The sequence below is a fragment of the Hetaerina americana genome, unplaced genomic scaffold, assembly GCF_022747635.1.
Source record: "Hetaerina americana unplaced genomic scaffold, ioHetAmer1.1.p SCAF_1, whole genome shotgun sequence".
In the NCBI taxonomy this organism is placed as follows: domain Eukaryota; kingdom Metazoa; phylum Arthropoda; class Insecta; order Odonata; family Calopterygidae; genus Hetaerina; species Hetaerina americana.
The window spans coordinates 11275765-11291059 of NW_027286069.1; the positions used below are offsets into that span (position 1 = coordinate 11275765).

The 15295-nt window shown below is 33.7% G+C and overlaps 3 protein-coding genes across 12 annotated transcripts in view; 2 read left to right on the forward strand and 1 right to left on the reverse strand.

The window, feature by feature from the left end:
* Positions 1-3474, forward strand: part of LOC139688040 (serine/threonine-protein kinase 11-interacting protein) — a 41592-nt gene extending 38118 nt beyond the window's left edge. For 2 of the 3 annotated variants that reach the window (XM_071585448.1, XM_071585457.1), the window contains exon 14: positions 2669-3474. In XM_071585448.1, coding sequence (XP_071441549.1) covers positions 2669-2872 — 204 coding nt within the window. In that variant the 3' untranslated portion in view covers positions 2873-3474. Of the gene's footprint in view, positions 1-564; positions 616-2668 lie in introns of all 3 variants that reach the window. The other variant, XR_011700724.1, reaches the window with a different exon arrangement.
* Positions 3475-5604: 2130 nt separating this feature from the next.
* On the reverse strand, positions 5605-9545 carry LOC139688054 (methyltransferase-like 26). 2 transcript variants are annotated; one of them, XM_071585482.1, is made up of 4 exons: positions 9486-9545; positions 8431-8580; positions 8002-8197; positions 5605-6654 (listed from the first exon to the last, which is right to left on the reverse strand). In XM_071585482.1, exons 2-4 carry the CDS (start codon positions 8493-8495, stop codon positions 6199-6201), a joined length of 717 nt encoding a protein of 238 aa, XP_071441583.1. In that variant the 5' UTR covers positions 8496-8580; positions 9486-9545; the 3' UTR covers positions 5605-6198. The 2 variants fall into 2 exon arrangements, with proteins under 2 accessions (XP_071441583.1, XP_071441574.1); XM_071585473.1 differs by lacking the exon at positions 9486-9545 and having other exon boundaries at positions 8431-8786.
* A 45-nt stretch (positions 9546-9590) lies between these two features.
* Positions 9591-15295, forward strand: part of Rbcn-3B (WD repeat-containing protein Rbcn-3B) — a 174329-nt gene continuing 168624 nt past the window's right edge. For all 7 annotated transcript variants that reach the window (XM_071585492.1, XM_071585507.1, XM_071585530.1 and 4 more), the window contains exons 1-4: positions 9591-9936; positions 10025-10131; positions 10323-10401; positions 10794-10962. In XM_071585492.1, coding sequence (XP_071441593.1) covers positions 9769-9936; positions 10025-10131; positions 10323-10401; positions 10794-10962 — 523 coding nt within the window. In that variant the 5' untranslated portion in view covers positions 9591-9768. The remainder of the gene's footprint in view (positions 9937-10024; positions 10132-10322; positions 10402-10793; positions 10963-15295) is intronic.

The window sequence follows — 15295 nt, forward strand, 5'->3', positions numbered from 1 at the left end:
AGGAGAAGAATTGCGCTAGGCAAAGAGGCTTTCACGAGGAGGAGGGAGTTGATGACGGGGACTTTGAGTAAGGATGTTAAGAAAAGACTCGTAAAAACTTTGATATGGAGCGTAGCTATGTACGGCGCGGAAACGTGGTCATTGAAGCAGGAGGATAGACGTAGACTGGAGGCTTTTGAAATGTGGGTGTGGAGAAGAATGGAAAAGGTGAAATGGACAGAGAAGAAAACAAATGAGGAAGTACTTGGTATGGTGGGCGAAGAGAGGGGTTTGTTGGGAGCAATCCTATGGAGGCAGGAAAAGTGGATGAAGGGGGTGTTGACCGGCAGTGGGATGTTGAAGACTGTGATAGAGGGTAGAATGTTGGGCAAAAGAGGAAAGGGAAGGAACAGGATAGGGATGTTAGACGGGATGAAGGGAGGAAGAAAGTACTCAGAGATGAAGAGGGACCTGGTGTAGAGTAGAATTTAGGGTTGTGTTTTGTTAGTAGTCACAAAATATTTGTTTGGTAGTTGTGTCCATCAAAAAAACCTACCTTAACCGGTAGATTACCTTACCTTAGAGATCTATGGGTGGCATGCGGAGAGCATTTCTGGTGGAGTACAGTATCCATTGGTTGGTGCATTAAGCTGTGAACCTATTGACATTTTTCATTAAGATTAGGCCAATTTTGATACTAGGTTTTTAAGAGTAGGCTACTCCTTATGCTTGTCTTTCCATCCTCCACTCTTTCCCTTAAAACTTCCTCCTGATACCGATTTACCTGCACATATCCCTAATGGCACAAATGATCTCAGCTATTAGTTACCTCTCCTAATAACTACTGCAGCTACCTATCACAATGATTCTGTAATTAGTTATCCCTTCACATTATGGATTACTAAAGCATGACCGTCCACAAATACACTGATTTGATCAGTTCCCAACCTACTGTCATCCCTACCTTCGTCCTTCCCATGCCTCTTGCCATTTCTTCAATGCATATATTGAAAAGCTTCGGTGATAACAGACAAGTCTGTACCTGTTACCCCATCACCTATTCCTGCCCGAACTGATTTTTTATCTGCTGTCTGAGTAGTGTAAAATATACAGATCCCATATCTATGAATTTATGTACATTTAAATGCATATACGAGTTTTATAATTTCATGGAATGTCAGTTACTTTTTTTTTAAGAGATAAGTAATAAAACCTTTTACATCATAAGTAAATTTGCCAAATACCAAATAAAACCTTATTTATTCATCTAAAATAAGTGTTTGCAATGGCTTAATAACTAACACAACCATAAACTACACACATATCACCAGTGTGGATATCAATTATGTGAAAATGGGGAGAAAAATGTATTACCTGTACATGAACTACAACCTTGACAGTGGATGGGCTTGTGCAATTTGGTGACCCCTAGAGCTGTGCTGGTTGGTGAATTGATAATTGTTCCTGGTAGGATCACCTGTGCCAGATAGGGGAAAGGGTAAGAGTATGAGTCCAGGCAACTACAGGATTCTGTCCGATAACTGTGTGCCATGTCCAGTTATGGAAGAAGGAAGGCTCCTGCAGTCATCAACTCATGAATTCCTTGCTAAGGAAAATTGAAAGCAGCAGCACAGAAGAAGAATAAGCAAGTTCGGATGATAAGATGTATTTGGACTGTTAAAATGAATTAGGAGAGAGGAAAATTATAAAATATAAAGCAAGCGATGGAGATAGGATATATAGACATTTTAGGGCTGTATAAGGTGAGATAGAAGGATAGTGAAAATTGCAGAACCAATAATTACTGAGTGGAAAATCAGTTGGATTTGTGGGTGATCAAGCTAGCCAGTCACCCAAGGGGTTACAATCATTGTTGAGTACATTAGCTGATCAGGCTGATAGGCATAGGATAAGAATAAGGCAAACAAAACAAATATGAGGTTTTCGACGAAGAGGAAGGCTAATTAAAATGTCCAAATTGGAGGGCTAAAACAAGATTAGATGGAATAGTTTTATCTGTCTTAGCAGGGTTTTGGGCAAAGATGGTGAAAGTAATAATGATATAAGTAAGTATTGCATTAGGCTGAGAAGCTATCATATGTTGGAGAGAATTGGTGACAGGGATGTTCACGAAGGATATTTAGAAAATGCTGGTTAAAACTTTGATTTGGCTTGTGGTTTTGTATGGTATGGAAATAGCCATCAAAGCAAGATGTTAGGGGTAGCTGGACACTTTTGAAATGTGGGTATGGAGGATGGTAAGGGTAAAATAGATGGAAAGAGAAGCAAACAAACAAGGGCTAGGCATGGTGAGGGAGGAAAGAGGATGGTTAATAGAACTCCAAAGCTGGCAGAAATGGTGGATGCAAGTCATTTTAATTGTGGATGGGATATAATAGACTATTCATGGGGAGAATGTTAGGCTAGTGAGGTATGAGAAGGAAAATGATTTGCATGTTGGACAGGATAAAGGAATTTAAAATGTATGCATATTTTAGATGTTTCATGTTGTTTGGGTGTATCTTTTTATGTTATACTAAGGAATGTAGTGTTGTTCCTTCTGTGTCCCTCCATAACAAACCTGAAATGTTAAGAGTGCCAAAAATAGTGAAATAAAATTAAGACTGGAATCAGCATTGAAAGAATATTCCTGGTTCTTATTATAAATTTTGGTTAATTTTTTCTCTAGAATGGTGCATCAAGGAAATTTCATCAACTTCGAGGAATCGTGCTTCATTTTATTAGTGAAGAACATGATGACAAGTTTTTGGTGTGGCCTTGGGGTGATGGCCTCCTTTTGGATTTACTTTACCATCTGCAGAAGCCATGGGAAGATATTTTTTCTGTGCCTTTTGAAACCATTTTGGGTCAAACAACTGGGGAAGAAAATTAGTACAGTTGTAGTGTAATGGCGTTCACACATTTGGATCAAAGGTTTTCCCATTGGTACCTGAAAGTGGAGGATATCCATATGAGAGTGAGATTTATGGTAGTGGTTAAGATACATGCGTGCAAGACAGTTAACTTTGTTTACTAATGTTTAATTTGGGTAATCCTTTGTAGGAGGTGATTGGAAAAATGGTATAATCTACTAATATACTAGTTTAAAAAATACTTTTCTGCATTATAATAGCAGAAGACATTTCAATGTGATTATCTGATTTTCCTTATAACAAGTCACATGAGATATATGGGAAGTGTTAATTCATGTCTAAAAGTAGCTTTTGATTGTTTGCATTTTTCATTTTAGTGAGTGATTGCTAAAATGCTGTTTTCAATCAATCTATAATAAAAGGAATACTTAGCTCATGGGAATTTTCAGGTACCTATTCTAGCGATGCAAAGTGTGAAACTTGGATCATGAAAATGTTGGACATTCCGTAAAAAATATTGGTGCTATAATATAAATGTGTTGATTGTTAGTACTGATGTTCAATATCATATAAACATGTATTGGCAGTTGTAATTCACATGTGATATGAAAATATACAGAGTAATGTGTGATTATCTATATGAAGTCAATATCTTTAGTCTATGAAATCTATATATGAGGGCGGCTACCATTCCTGGAATTCTACTGTGTAGAGCAAAAGTTTGGACATTCTACAATCATATTGGAAACTTAAAGTTGATGTAACAATTCAGATCAGTGTTCAAAAGAATATTCTCTATTTCCTTTGTCCCTACCTTGTTGACTGAGTGACATTTAAGAAAAATTTCCAGCTTTAACCAAAAACATAGACGTCAAAGTTTTTCTAGTTCAAGATGTTAACTACGTCTCAAGAGTTCTTATAGATATAGATTAAATTTCTTTTATAATTCTGATACGACATGTGGAACTCTTTTTGTTCTAATTATTTAGTCTGCAGCACACTGCATAATTTTAAAAACAAGTTAATAACTTTAACATTGGTGCTATAAGCTCTTTATTCATCTCTTTGGTGTTTTCATTTTGAGATAAATATTTAATTTTTCATGAATTAATTTTACACTATGTGAAATTCATATCGATTGAAGCCCCATTGGTAATTGATACCATTACTTTAATTGTTGGCTATTGGTTGGTAAATGATATGTTTAGTCCGATGAATTTTATAAAAGTTTGTGGGGATTGTTATTTATACATGGTGAAAAGGAGCAAATCACTTTCCGTTTTCAGTCAAATGCCTATTTTGGAAAATTGAAACATTTCTTTGTGGAAATATCAAAGAATTTTTTAATCCCTCTAATATATAATTGATTTCTGTTACTTTCTGGTACTCTATGCAATTTGTCTTCCTCAAGATCTATCTTTTCAATATTCAGCAGTAAAGTACATGTAGTTGGCTCAGAGTTAAGGGATGGAATGCACATGGACTCTAAAAAAGTTAAATGAAACTTCTTTGTGTTTATGCATTTTTACAGCCAACATATGTATGTAACGAAAGAATTGTTTAAAAAATAATCAAAAAAAGAAATATCGGTTAAAAAAACGAAATACTTTCAGATTTGTTAGTAGGTAAACTATTGAATGATGAATTTATTTCACTTTCATTTTTCAACAAAAACCTTTATTACAGTCATTACTTACAAGGATTTTTCTTTTATTTCATACCCTTTTATGACAAATGCCCCATCTAAATTCTCTCAACATAATTTGCCCAACAAAACGAATAATATACAATACAAAACAAGTGCATATCTAGGTGATCAATACCCAAATCTATTTACATTACTAGGATAGAAAATGTTTTCATCTAAATCATGGGGGCTGCGATCCTATGTAAATTATGTAAATAAAGCATACTAAAAAAATGTGTGGCACAAAGATTTATGCATAAAATAATAGGTCAATGATCAGCATGGTTTTATTTTGAAACCAATTCTTTTTGACAACATTGTGCGGAAGGTGGTAGATAATAATAATTAGTGATTTGTCAATTGCATCTAGTGATGGGCTATAGAGGCCTATTTATTAAATACTTTTTAAGGCACAACATTTTAAAAATAATAATGGAAAGCATGAATGGCATTTTTATTTAATTGCTCAAACAGTTGTTGCTGGTTGATGGAGAAGAGCACATATTGAATGCTGGAGGATAAAGCACTGGTATATGCAGCTGAAAGTTCCTCATTCCTATTCAACATAAATCATATATGCATGAACAAACACAATAATGGCCACAGAGTACCTTGGCCAATGTTGTACGTTTATAATACTGAGATAAGATATCATATGCATAGTATTTATGCCTCCATTGGTATTATTTATGCTGCATGCATGTTATTTTAAAGGAAATAATCAATGCAGGGTGTCTATAATTTCAAAGTAGATTATGAAAATAAAATGAGTTTTGCAGGCCTTTCATTAAATGTATAATCTTGTCAGTTATTTCAACAGATTTGCACAGTCCAATGAGTAAGTCATCCACCATTTGTATATTGTATAAATGTAAATTATGTTGAATCTATTATGCCAAATGTGTTCATTTAAACTCCTATTTCTTGCTAAAAATGGTCTAAGTTTGAATGATAATTAAATATATGAAGTATCTTATCAATATCAACTAATAACTTCTACATAGAGGTTTTGTGAGAGGTTACTTGGTAGTAACTTTCAAGAATTTGGTAGATACAGGAATTATATTTTATTGGGATATTAATTTATTCATTGTATACATTAACATTTCTCTTGCCAAAAATTAGAGATATTATTTATTACATCATCCAGCTTTGATGAGTCTTTGAAGAATTAGAAATTGGATAACAAAAAAACTGGAATACTATTATTAGCAAAGGCCAAGCTGGGAATCAATATTAGGAGGTGCATTAGATATATTTGCTATGCATCCTCCTTCCTTTTCCTCTCCTTTAGGGCACTTGAACTTCTACGACAGCCGTATTGTCTGGAATCTGAACTAGGGTTCACATGCACTTAAGCAACCCTCATAGCTATACCACTGATTATTAAGAAGCATTAAAAGTTCATACCTAATTACCAGCATCAGGAATCACAATATAACAATTCAGCAGCATTATGTCAATCACTAATATTTTGGTACATATTATAAAATAAAACAATCACTTTAAAATACTATTTTCACCATTACAAATTTTCTATAAATCATGGAAGTCCTATGAATCATATCATTGATTTCGTACAGAAGCCTATGGCAAATACCTACCACAGCTATTGACAAGTTTCCAAGGCATTTCAGGTTATACCTGATTCATGAAATATCATTTCTTCCAAATAAGTATCTTGTTATTGGCTGGCATATCAATAATTTTCTGAAGAGAGATTCCATTTTTGGAGGCAAAATCCTTCAGCAAAACAATATCCCGGACACCCCAGCTAGGGTCCCTTCTTCGGAGGCTAGAATCAAAATCCCGGTTACTTTGAGGCTCAAGGATGCCATCATTAGCATAAGGTCCATATGTGATAAGAAAGCCTCCTGATCGCAGAAGTCCTCCTGCAGCTGCAAAGAGCCCTTGTGAGCAGGCAATTTCACTTATGTGCATCATGTTGGCATTGTATATCATATCAACCGACGATGGTTTAAATGGTACACCTAGTCCATTAAGACCCCATGCATTGAATGGGATGCGTATGTCTATTTTCACTGGTGGCAGCACATTTGTTAATTTTCCTTCAGCTACATGTGCACGAATACTCATGAAGTCAGCCTCTTCTATCTGAAGAAAAATATGAGTTAATCATTAGCTGTTTTGAAGATTTCATCAAAGAACATACATGTATAGTTTCTTATCTACCACCGTTTACGAAATGGCAAGCACAACATTTTTCAAGTGCAGTAGGTTTTCACTTGTGACTAATAGTTCATGACTTCAAAGAAGCATTGTGCTGCAAATAAAGGAACTTATGGACCTACAAATGTGGGATACATTCAGGACTGTGATATGTCTAATATACCAAAATATGCATTTGTATTTTCTAAATTTCTTTTAAAAAGTACTGACAATGTTGAAAGATTTTATCGCAATATTGAGGAAGTCTAGCATACTGATCTCATGATTGAATGGGCCAGCGAATCATAATGGAGTAGCAGTATCCTAAGTGTCTCAACCATACAGGCAACCAAACAATTTCCAGGGATGGACCATTATTATGGTGCTCTTATCAGCAATGGCTCTTAAGCAAGCAAATCAAATTACCAGTGACCCTCTGGTGACACAATAATGGCAATTGTGTTTGAAAATACTCAGAATGGTAGAAAGTGGGCAAGAGACATTCAGAAGCGATATTGTCAAAATAACGATGTTTCACGGACTTAATAATTATGGTTAATGAAAAATGATCACTGTGAAGTCACCAAATGTCATATAATTTGTTCTTATTTTTGTTTCTTTTTTCCAAAAAGAGACATTAATGAAAGACAAACTATTGTTAAATAAAGATTACTATACTGTCTCAAAGTGTTGTTACATAGCAAATAAGTATAGTTTTGCTCCTTTTTAATTTGTAATTATATTAAATCAAAATATGACTTTATTTTAATGAGTTCCATTAGTCTCACCTTAACATTACTATCAATCAGATGTGGGACTAGCACATAAGTTAGGAAATGAACCAATTCAATTGAGACAAGTATAACGTAGAATGATTTCGATTTTTAAATAAAAGTTCCTTCAATTAAAAATTTTAACAAAGGATAGATATATCCCTTACATTCAGCAAGCCAAGTATTTTCCATGTTTCACTAGACTCCATATAAAAAATCGGAATCCCGTCAAGTATTAAACTTCAGTCATATATGCAAAAGTTGTGTTTGGAATGAAAATCTTAATCAGAATTGCTAAAAATATCTTTAATTTAGGAATGGAAAAATGAATTTAATTCCGTGTAAACCAATTTTTGGGCATTGGTAAATAAATTAAGAAATATAAATTTTGATCGAGGATGTACAGACTTGGCATATTTTCGCAAATTCACTGAGAAAGCCTCGATGCCTCGGGTGAAATCTGAAGATCAGTAGATCACGATAAGCTTATAAAAGCTATATACAAGAATTATGTACTTACTTCACTAGGCTGCCATAAAACATTTTGAAAAGACCTGGCGAAATGGGCAATGTGCTGGCCAGTGCCCGAAGAAATTTCAAGACAAAATGGTTTTTTATCGGGTTCAGTAATAAGTGCAGGAATGTACTCCTTAAGGACTTCAAGAATTGGTTCCTTATTGCGCTCAGCTGCTGGAGCAGTGAGTTTACCCCTCATCCTGAAAGAGTATACGAGATAAATTCACTTAATGGCTCAAGTATTTCATAAATCAAACAGGAATGCATATAATTCAATTTTCTCCCGTACTTCGTTCATTCCTGGTTATTTTAGGTAAGAAAACCTGTGACCAGCATATTTCACAACTATGTTAAAATTGAAAATAGTCACACTCTCCATTTTTACTAGATCTTGAAAGTGAAAAATATATCACCTTTCCATTGTGGCACTCACCTTAAAGAATTAAATTTCAATGCAGATGGTAAGACGGAACGGATAAATGATATACCCAGATTCATTAATCAATTCGGCAGAACATGTTCAGTGCTTTAAGTGCTCGGATGTAAACTGAAAAATTCCATTCAAGCTACACCACCTAATTCACTTGGATAAATAAACATTCGGATGAAAAAGAATTGTAAATGCTTTTTACAAGTTGAACTTGCAGAATAAGATGAACTTATTCAATCGTTGTTGCCAATACACTAAAGTAAAAGTATCATGGCGGGAAAAATTATTCCTTTCAAGACATATTGCGCTATTGCATCGGATTGCAGATCGATAATAGCTTAAATAGTTAATATCTGGAGAAATTGAGCAAAAAATCAACTTTCTATATTAAAATTATGATAGTAACATTATCTTAACCTAGCCCTATCTCGGAATGTTGATTAGCGAAATGCATATTATGACACATGGTATTACTAAAACAGTATGGTATTAGTAGTACTATACAACACAATCTAGAGTATAAAGTATATATAATCATCGTGGTGTACTCATCTTTCAACTATTGTCTGTTGTAGATATATACAGCATAATCTTTTGCAAAGTGGTTTTGGCGTTTTCTCTCTTTACGGAATGAAAAAATATAAAATAATACTCAATATATATAATTATAACAGAATGTCAGTTTAATAGAAATTGAAAACTTAATAGTAAGGCAAAGTGCTCAAGCGTAAGCAATGCGAATTGTAGGAAATACGGCAAATATTTCTTGAAAAAATGTTTTGAATAATTCCCTTCATTCATCCTCTTAAGCACCGTTTTGACATTTGATGCCTGGTTGTGATCCCACGGGACCCTTTCCACAGTCGAAATTGCCATTGGCATGATAACCGTGATAAATATTTAGAAGGAAGGAACGATGTTTGAAATAAAAATATCTCGAGCTTCATAATTTAAAACAATACATTTCTGCACAATTAAGGGTGAAATCCTCGTTGGTTAATTCTCATTGATAAACTTTCCTTAAGATAACCACAGTAACCAACGTTAATAATTATTACCTCCATTATGACCATGTTACTAAAACATCTCTCTGTGCCCCACACCTCCGCGTACCTATTTCGTAAGTGTTTTGTGCGCAAGACTAGCAGAAGATTGGGACGGGTTTGTGGCGATTGTCTGTCATGGCTTCTACTACAATGTTGAATAAATGTTTCTCTATATTCTAAAGCATTATTCATCGTTAATAAGTTGAAGAAATGAATTATTATGTGGTGAAAAATTTATTTCCCTAAACGGATGTGTACATTATTATATATCAAGGAAATTTGAGTCTCTAACCTAATGATGGCAGCTTCCACAAATCTTGTTATCCCCGTTGTACTTTGGGGTAAAACAGCTCCTACCCATTGTATTTCTAGTATATATTTATCACGCGATCAAAAAAATCTTGTAACCGGTTGTTATGATGGACAGATATGTTTGTGGCAAGTAGACCCAGAGACACTTAAGGTAATTGAGTTCAACTTAGGTTTCACTTCTAGTTTTATGTATATTTGCATTTCGTATACATCCCTTATATCGATAATATTCTGTTTAGATGACTCCAAGATGCCTTCTTGTTGGGCATACAGCCCCCGTATTATGTTTGTGCAAGGCTAGTATACTAGTCGATAATAATTATATTGTCAGCTCGTCAGAAAGTGGGTGAGTATGCATAAGTAATCGAAGTGTTGCTCAACACTCCTCTTCTCAATTAGATAAACAGTACTGTTTACATTATTTATATTTAATTGTTAGGTAACTGTAAATTCCTCTTGTCATTCTTGTGCTTTAATCCTATTTTTCGTGCAAATGCCTCAAAGTAATTTAAATCTGTATTAACTGTCTGGCTATAGAGAAATGTGTACTTGGGATCTGGTGGATGGAAAATGCCGAGAAGCCGCCAAGCACCCCTACGTACATACGAACATGCAAGTAAGTTTTAGTATAATAGATTATCGATTTTTAAATAGTGAATCCTTGGATTTTTTGGTACAGTAGTGGCCATATGTAGTTATATGTCCACTTGCTTACTGATATCATTAATTTGGTCAAATTTCCATCGAAATTATTAATCTTCCATCATTCACTTAAACACTAAAAACGTTACCCTGAATTTTTTAAATCAACTCTTAGCTCTACTTTAGCAATAAGAATAAAGCTTTCGTTGAGCATTCAATTTAAAATGGACCATTATGGATATGTAAAAACTCAAGTTGTTTTATGATTTCAAGGAATAAATATTTTGCACCAAATAAATGATAATAAAATTTATTACAAGTTCAGAATCTTGTCAGATTTAATACGGGTTGTCATAATACTTTCAGGCTTACCATATGGCAGGAACAGATGATGTGAGACTATTTTGCAATGGATATTACGCTGAAGTCCTCATTATGGATCCATTCAGTTTAGAGTTACTGTTTACTCTTTCATCACGCGTAAATCCTGACTGGATTAGTGCCCTTCATGTGTTGAGACCAGCCAAGAGGAAGGGTATGTATATTTACTTCGCCCAATACATAGGCAATAGAAATATATTTATCGCATTTTTAGGGAAGTGTATAATGCAATTGCAACAACAGTAAAAAAAAAATAGCATAGCAGAATTCAAATGTTCCATTTCTACATTGTTAATGACGATTTTATTTTGTTCCTAGCAGTATAGGTTCCTTTTTATTTGGCTGTTGACTATTTTGTTACAATTTCCTTAGTGCAAGGTTGAATCATAGTTTCTTAAATTCAGGTACTCAAATAAAATATTTTGCCTTTTATAAACTATGTTGTAATTCTGCTGAAGCCTTGTTTCAAAAGAATTGTATATTAAAAGAAAACTCAAAGTTTATGCCAACAGTTTTTTAGAAAAATATAGTAAAATAAAAAAATAATTTCGTCTAGTCCAGAAATCAGTCTTTCTTATATCCTAATTTTTCTTTCCAACTAATCACGTGATTCTGAATTAAAATTATCCATTCATTCATCATAAGGTAACTTTTGTAAAAGACTAATGGCATTACACTTCTTCTAATAAAAGGATTACTCCATAGGGAATAAATCTATTTGGAATGAGTTTATTCCATATTTTATGAGTAAATAAACCTGACAGAGTTTTACAAATGTGAAAAAAACTTAGAGCACTTTTTCAACCTTATTAATTATGATTCTCTCTCAAACGAAATAAGCCACTGTATGTTGCCAGATTGAAATCCATAAAAACAACGTTCAATGCTTTTTTTGCAATTTTCAAATGCAATGGTGGCATCTTTTTGATGACAATTTTTAAACATTTTCCAATTATTAGTGAAAATGCTATCTCTAGATGATATCTTTATTTAGTCAAAAATTATAACAATTTGTAATAAAAAAGTGTTACATGTTGATAATAGTATTTTGATGTCTTTTTGATGTACTTTCAGTATCATTATTCCATGCTTGTAATGCAATGATGAAACACCTCCCTAATCCATATGGCCTGCTCCAATCTCCACATGCCATCCTTTTGTGCCATGCTCTTTCTCCCTACAATTTTTTTTCGGTCTACCTCCTCCTTATTACTCATTTTTTGCACCCAAATTTTGGAAACCAAACTTCATTTCTTATGTGGTGCTGTTACTTGTTATTTGTTAAGTTTATATGTTTATATACATATATATATATGTTATATATATATATATATATATATATATATATATATATATATATATATATATATATATATATATATATATATATATATATATATATATATATATAATATATATATATATATGTGTGTGTATATATATATGTATATATATGTATGCATATATGTATGTGTGTGTGTATATATATATATATATATATATATGTATGTATATATATATATATATATATATATATATTTTTATATATATGGGTCGTGGTAGTCCAGGGGGTAGAGCGTTGGACTGCTGGGGAAACATCATTGATAGGGACTGGAATTTTGAAATTGATGGGGACTGAAACAACTTTCCCTGGAAATGATTAGACTGTAGAATTAAAGATAGTTTTTGCTGTGGTAGGACTAGGGAATGGCAAAATATCAGGCCTCTTGGAATTTGCGTGAAAATAGGACCAGCACAATCAATAAAAAAACAATGACAGGAATTTCCAATCATTTATGCTGGTGGATAGATTAATAAGGTATATTTTGTGTATCTTGACTTCTCTCACATCTTCTGGCCAGGTTGGTGATATCAAATTTTGGCCACAAAATAAAGTTATGCGCTACTGCTTTCATTTTGCTAATCTAGAAGCAGGATTACTTCAAATGGTTCTTGAAGAAGCACTGGCTGTAATCAGTAATTAATAGTTACTCTTCCTCTCCTTATGAAATCATTGAGAACACTCCATATTCCTTTTTGAGTATAATAATGTTGACACTCAAATAGAAAATGTGTCGACCATCTGATCTGAGTGATCTTCGTCAATGAAAGGATTGAGTCTATATCCTCTCTTTTGTAGCATCAAGATGAGAGATTGGAGCAATGTCTAGCAACATGTAAGCATCTGGATCTTTTCATGTTTGGTTGTGTCGGGTAGAGGTAGTCTTGACAAGGAAGCTTTGTTGGAATATAATGGTAACGTATGGTATATAAGTTTCAATTACATTCACTTGGATGCAAGAACCTTCTTGAAAGCTCACCAGCTGACACAACTGTAGTTGCTTTCTTATAATTAGGATTAAAAATGGGCAAAATAGGTTTATGAAATGTTAAGGGAGTGAATCTTTGGTCACAAAATGGTCAAATTTCTTTAATCCCAAATGAATTGACTGCACATCTTAATGAATTTGTGAATAATTTTGCTCTGACTGAGTTAGCTCTTCAGATGCCAAAACTTTAGGCCATTCAGATTGGTCTGGAATCACATGTTTATTACGAACATCTAATTTATAATTAAGAGTGTCACATTAATAATTTTACCTGTGGCATAGCAGCAATACCTACCTGTAATTTGATCTGAGATCTGTTAACTCTTTAGCCTGTAGGAAGACTGCTTTTGTTCTCTTGACCACATCCATGAATCATTTTTTTTGCCAATTTTGTATGAGGGAAACGAAGTATTGGTTAAATGTGGTCTGAACTTACGGTAACAATTAATTAACCTGCCAATTACTTACTTCTGCCTGGTTCCTTAGCTCCAGTGCATTTAGCATAACTTCCACATTTTCTCTCGTTTCACTCAATCCATCTTTTGTAATCAAGTGATGACAATATTTATATAATTTCCCCAGCCTACGATACTGATTTTTCTACTTTAATTTTCAGATTGAGTTATTTCAGAGGTATTAGTACATTCTCTAAGTTATCTGCTCTTCATTAGTAGTTCCATGGCCAAAATTCAATTCTTGTAACGAAATACTTTTGGTATACCTTACAATAGGTAATCAACATGATTACCTATTGCTGACACACAGGGATGGAGGTTTTCCAATTGCTAATCCCATTTCTTGGTGAAGTGTGTTCCCTGTTATGTTGGTTTGGAGCCATCATGAGTCCTCTTTTCTAGCTAATGGTTTGCTGCTCAAAGGTCTCTGAATTTAAAACACCACGACAATTTAGAAAAAGATTTTCTGTATTTATTTTTGTATTTATCTTTGGGCATAACAACAATTCAGGTTACCTACTGACTTTAAAATCCCATTGGAGTATTATATTTAATTCTATATTTATTGATCTGCCTATCAATCTTTTCTTGACATAATTTAATGTATATGTACGTACGAGATACTTCTAGATACTTTTAGCTGTTCTTATTCAGTGGTTATCATGCAACATGTACTACCTACTAAGAGTAGATTCCCTCCTTTTACAGTCCATAGCTTGAAAGGATATCACTGTCTGTAATTGTGTGAGCCCCAGGAAATAATGCTTTAAAATTCTTTTGCTATTGATGACACACCAGACCCAGTGTCTACCTCTGTGATGACATATTTTCCATATAATCTAACCTTACACTTTGGGATTTTGCCTGAACTCATCTTCACGTGAAACTCATTTTCCTCCTTTCTAATTTTACCGTCTCCCATGATGTCATCTCATCTCCAACTTGAGATAGTCAATTCATCCAGAATGAAGAATACTTCTGCTGCTTCATAATACTTTTTCCTTAACATAACTTTCGACATGCTGGAGGACTTTCTGATTTTTATTTATGATACTGTTTTCATTGGTTCCTGGATATCCAGAGTTCCAACATTTACTTGAGGTTATCTTTGGGATCAGTTTTCAAGTTCAACATGACTTAAGTCTTTCTTTTATTTTTGTTGGGCAAATATTAGAATTCATTTCAAAATCTTAGAAATTTCAATATCAGATAAGATAACTGACAGTTCAATTTAGCAGAGTAATAGGCCTTGACTTTACAGTATTCAAATTGAAGAAGTGGTTCTCCCCCCAGTAGGTATTAGCTGTACTACAGAACTACTGCACACCATCGAGTCTGCTCCTGCAGGAGCTGCATTACATTTGTGTGATCAGCATATAAGATGAGGCTGGAACTAGGAATAGAGCCAATCTTATCTGACAGATAATTATTCTACTTTTTATTAGATAGGGGATACAATGAAATTTCAATGCATATTTCCAGAAATAATTAAGGAAGCCTATTGAGTCTACACCCATTATGTATATCTGTCCTACTTAGTTTGCTCGTATGTCCTATATTGGCACTGTTAATCAATAAATGGTAAAAGAAGAATTATTAGGTTAATTTGTAATTAGGAGGTTGTAATGATTAATGTTTACAAATGAGAAATAAATTGAATATAAATTAGTTACATGAGTACTAGCAGATTGATCATGGTAAT

Bases quoted from the DNA above. Each gene is read 5' to 3' on its own strand.
- LOC139688054 (XM_071585482.1), bottom strand. From the start codon at position 8,495: ATGAATCTGGGTATATCATTTATCCGTTCCGTCTTACCATCTGCATTG. The intron at 8,198-8,430 runs GTGAGTGCCACA...ATACTCTTTCAG, and splicing joins TTGAAATTTAATTCTTTAAG to GATGAGGGGTAAACTCACTG. The intron at 6,655-8,001 runs GTAAGTACATAA...ATTTTTCTTCAG, and splicing joins TTTTATGGCAGCCTAGTGAA to ATAGAAGAGGCTGACTTCAT.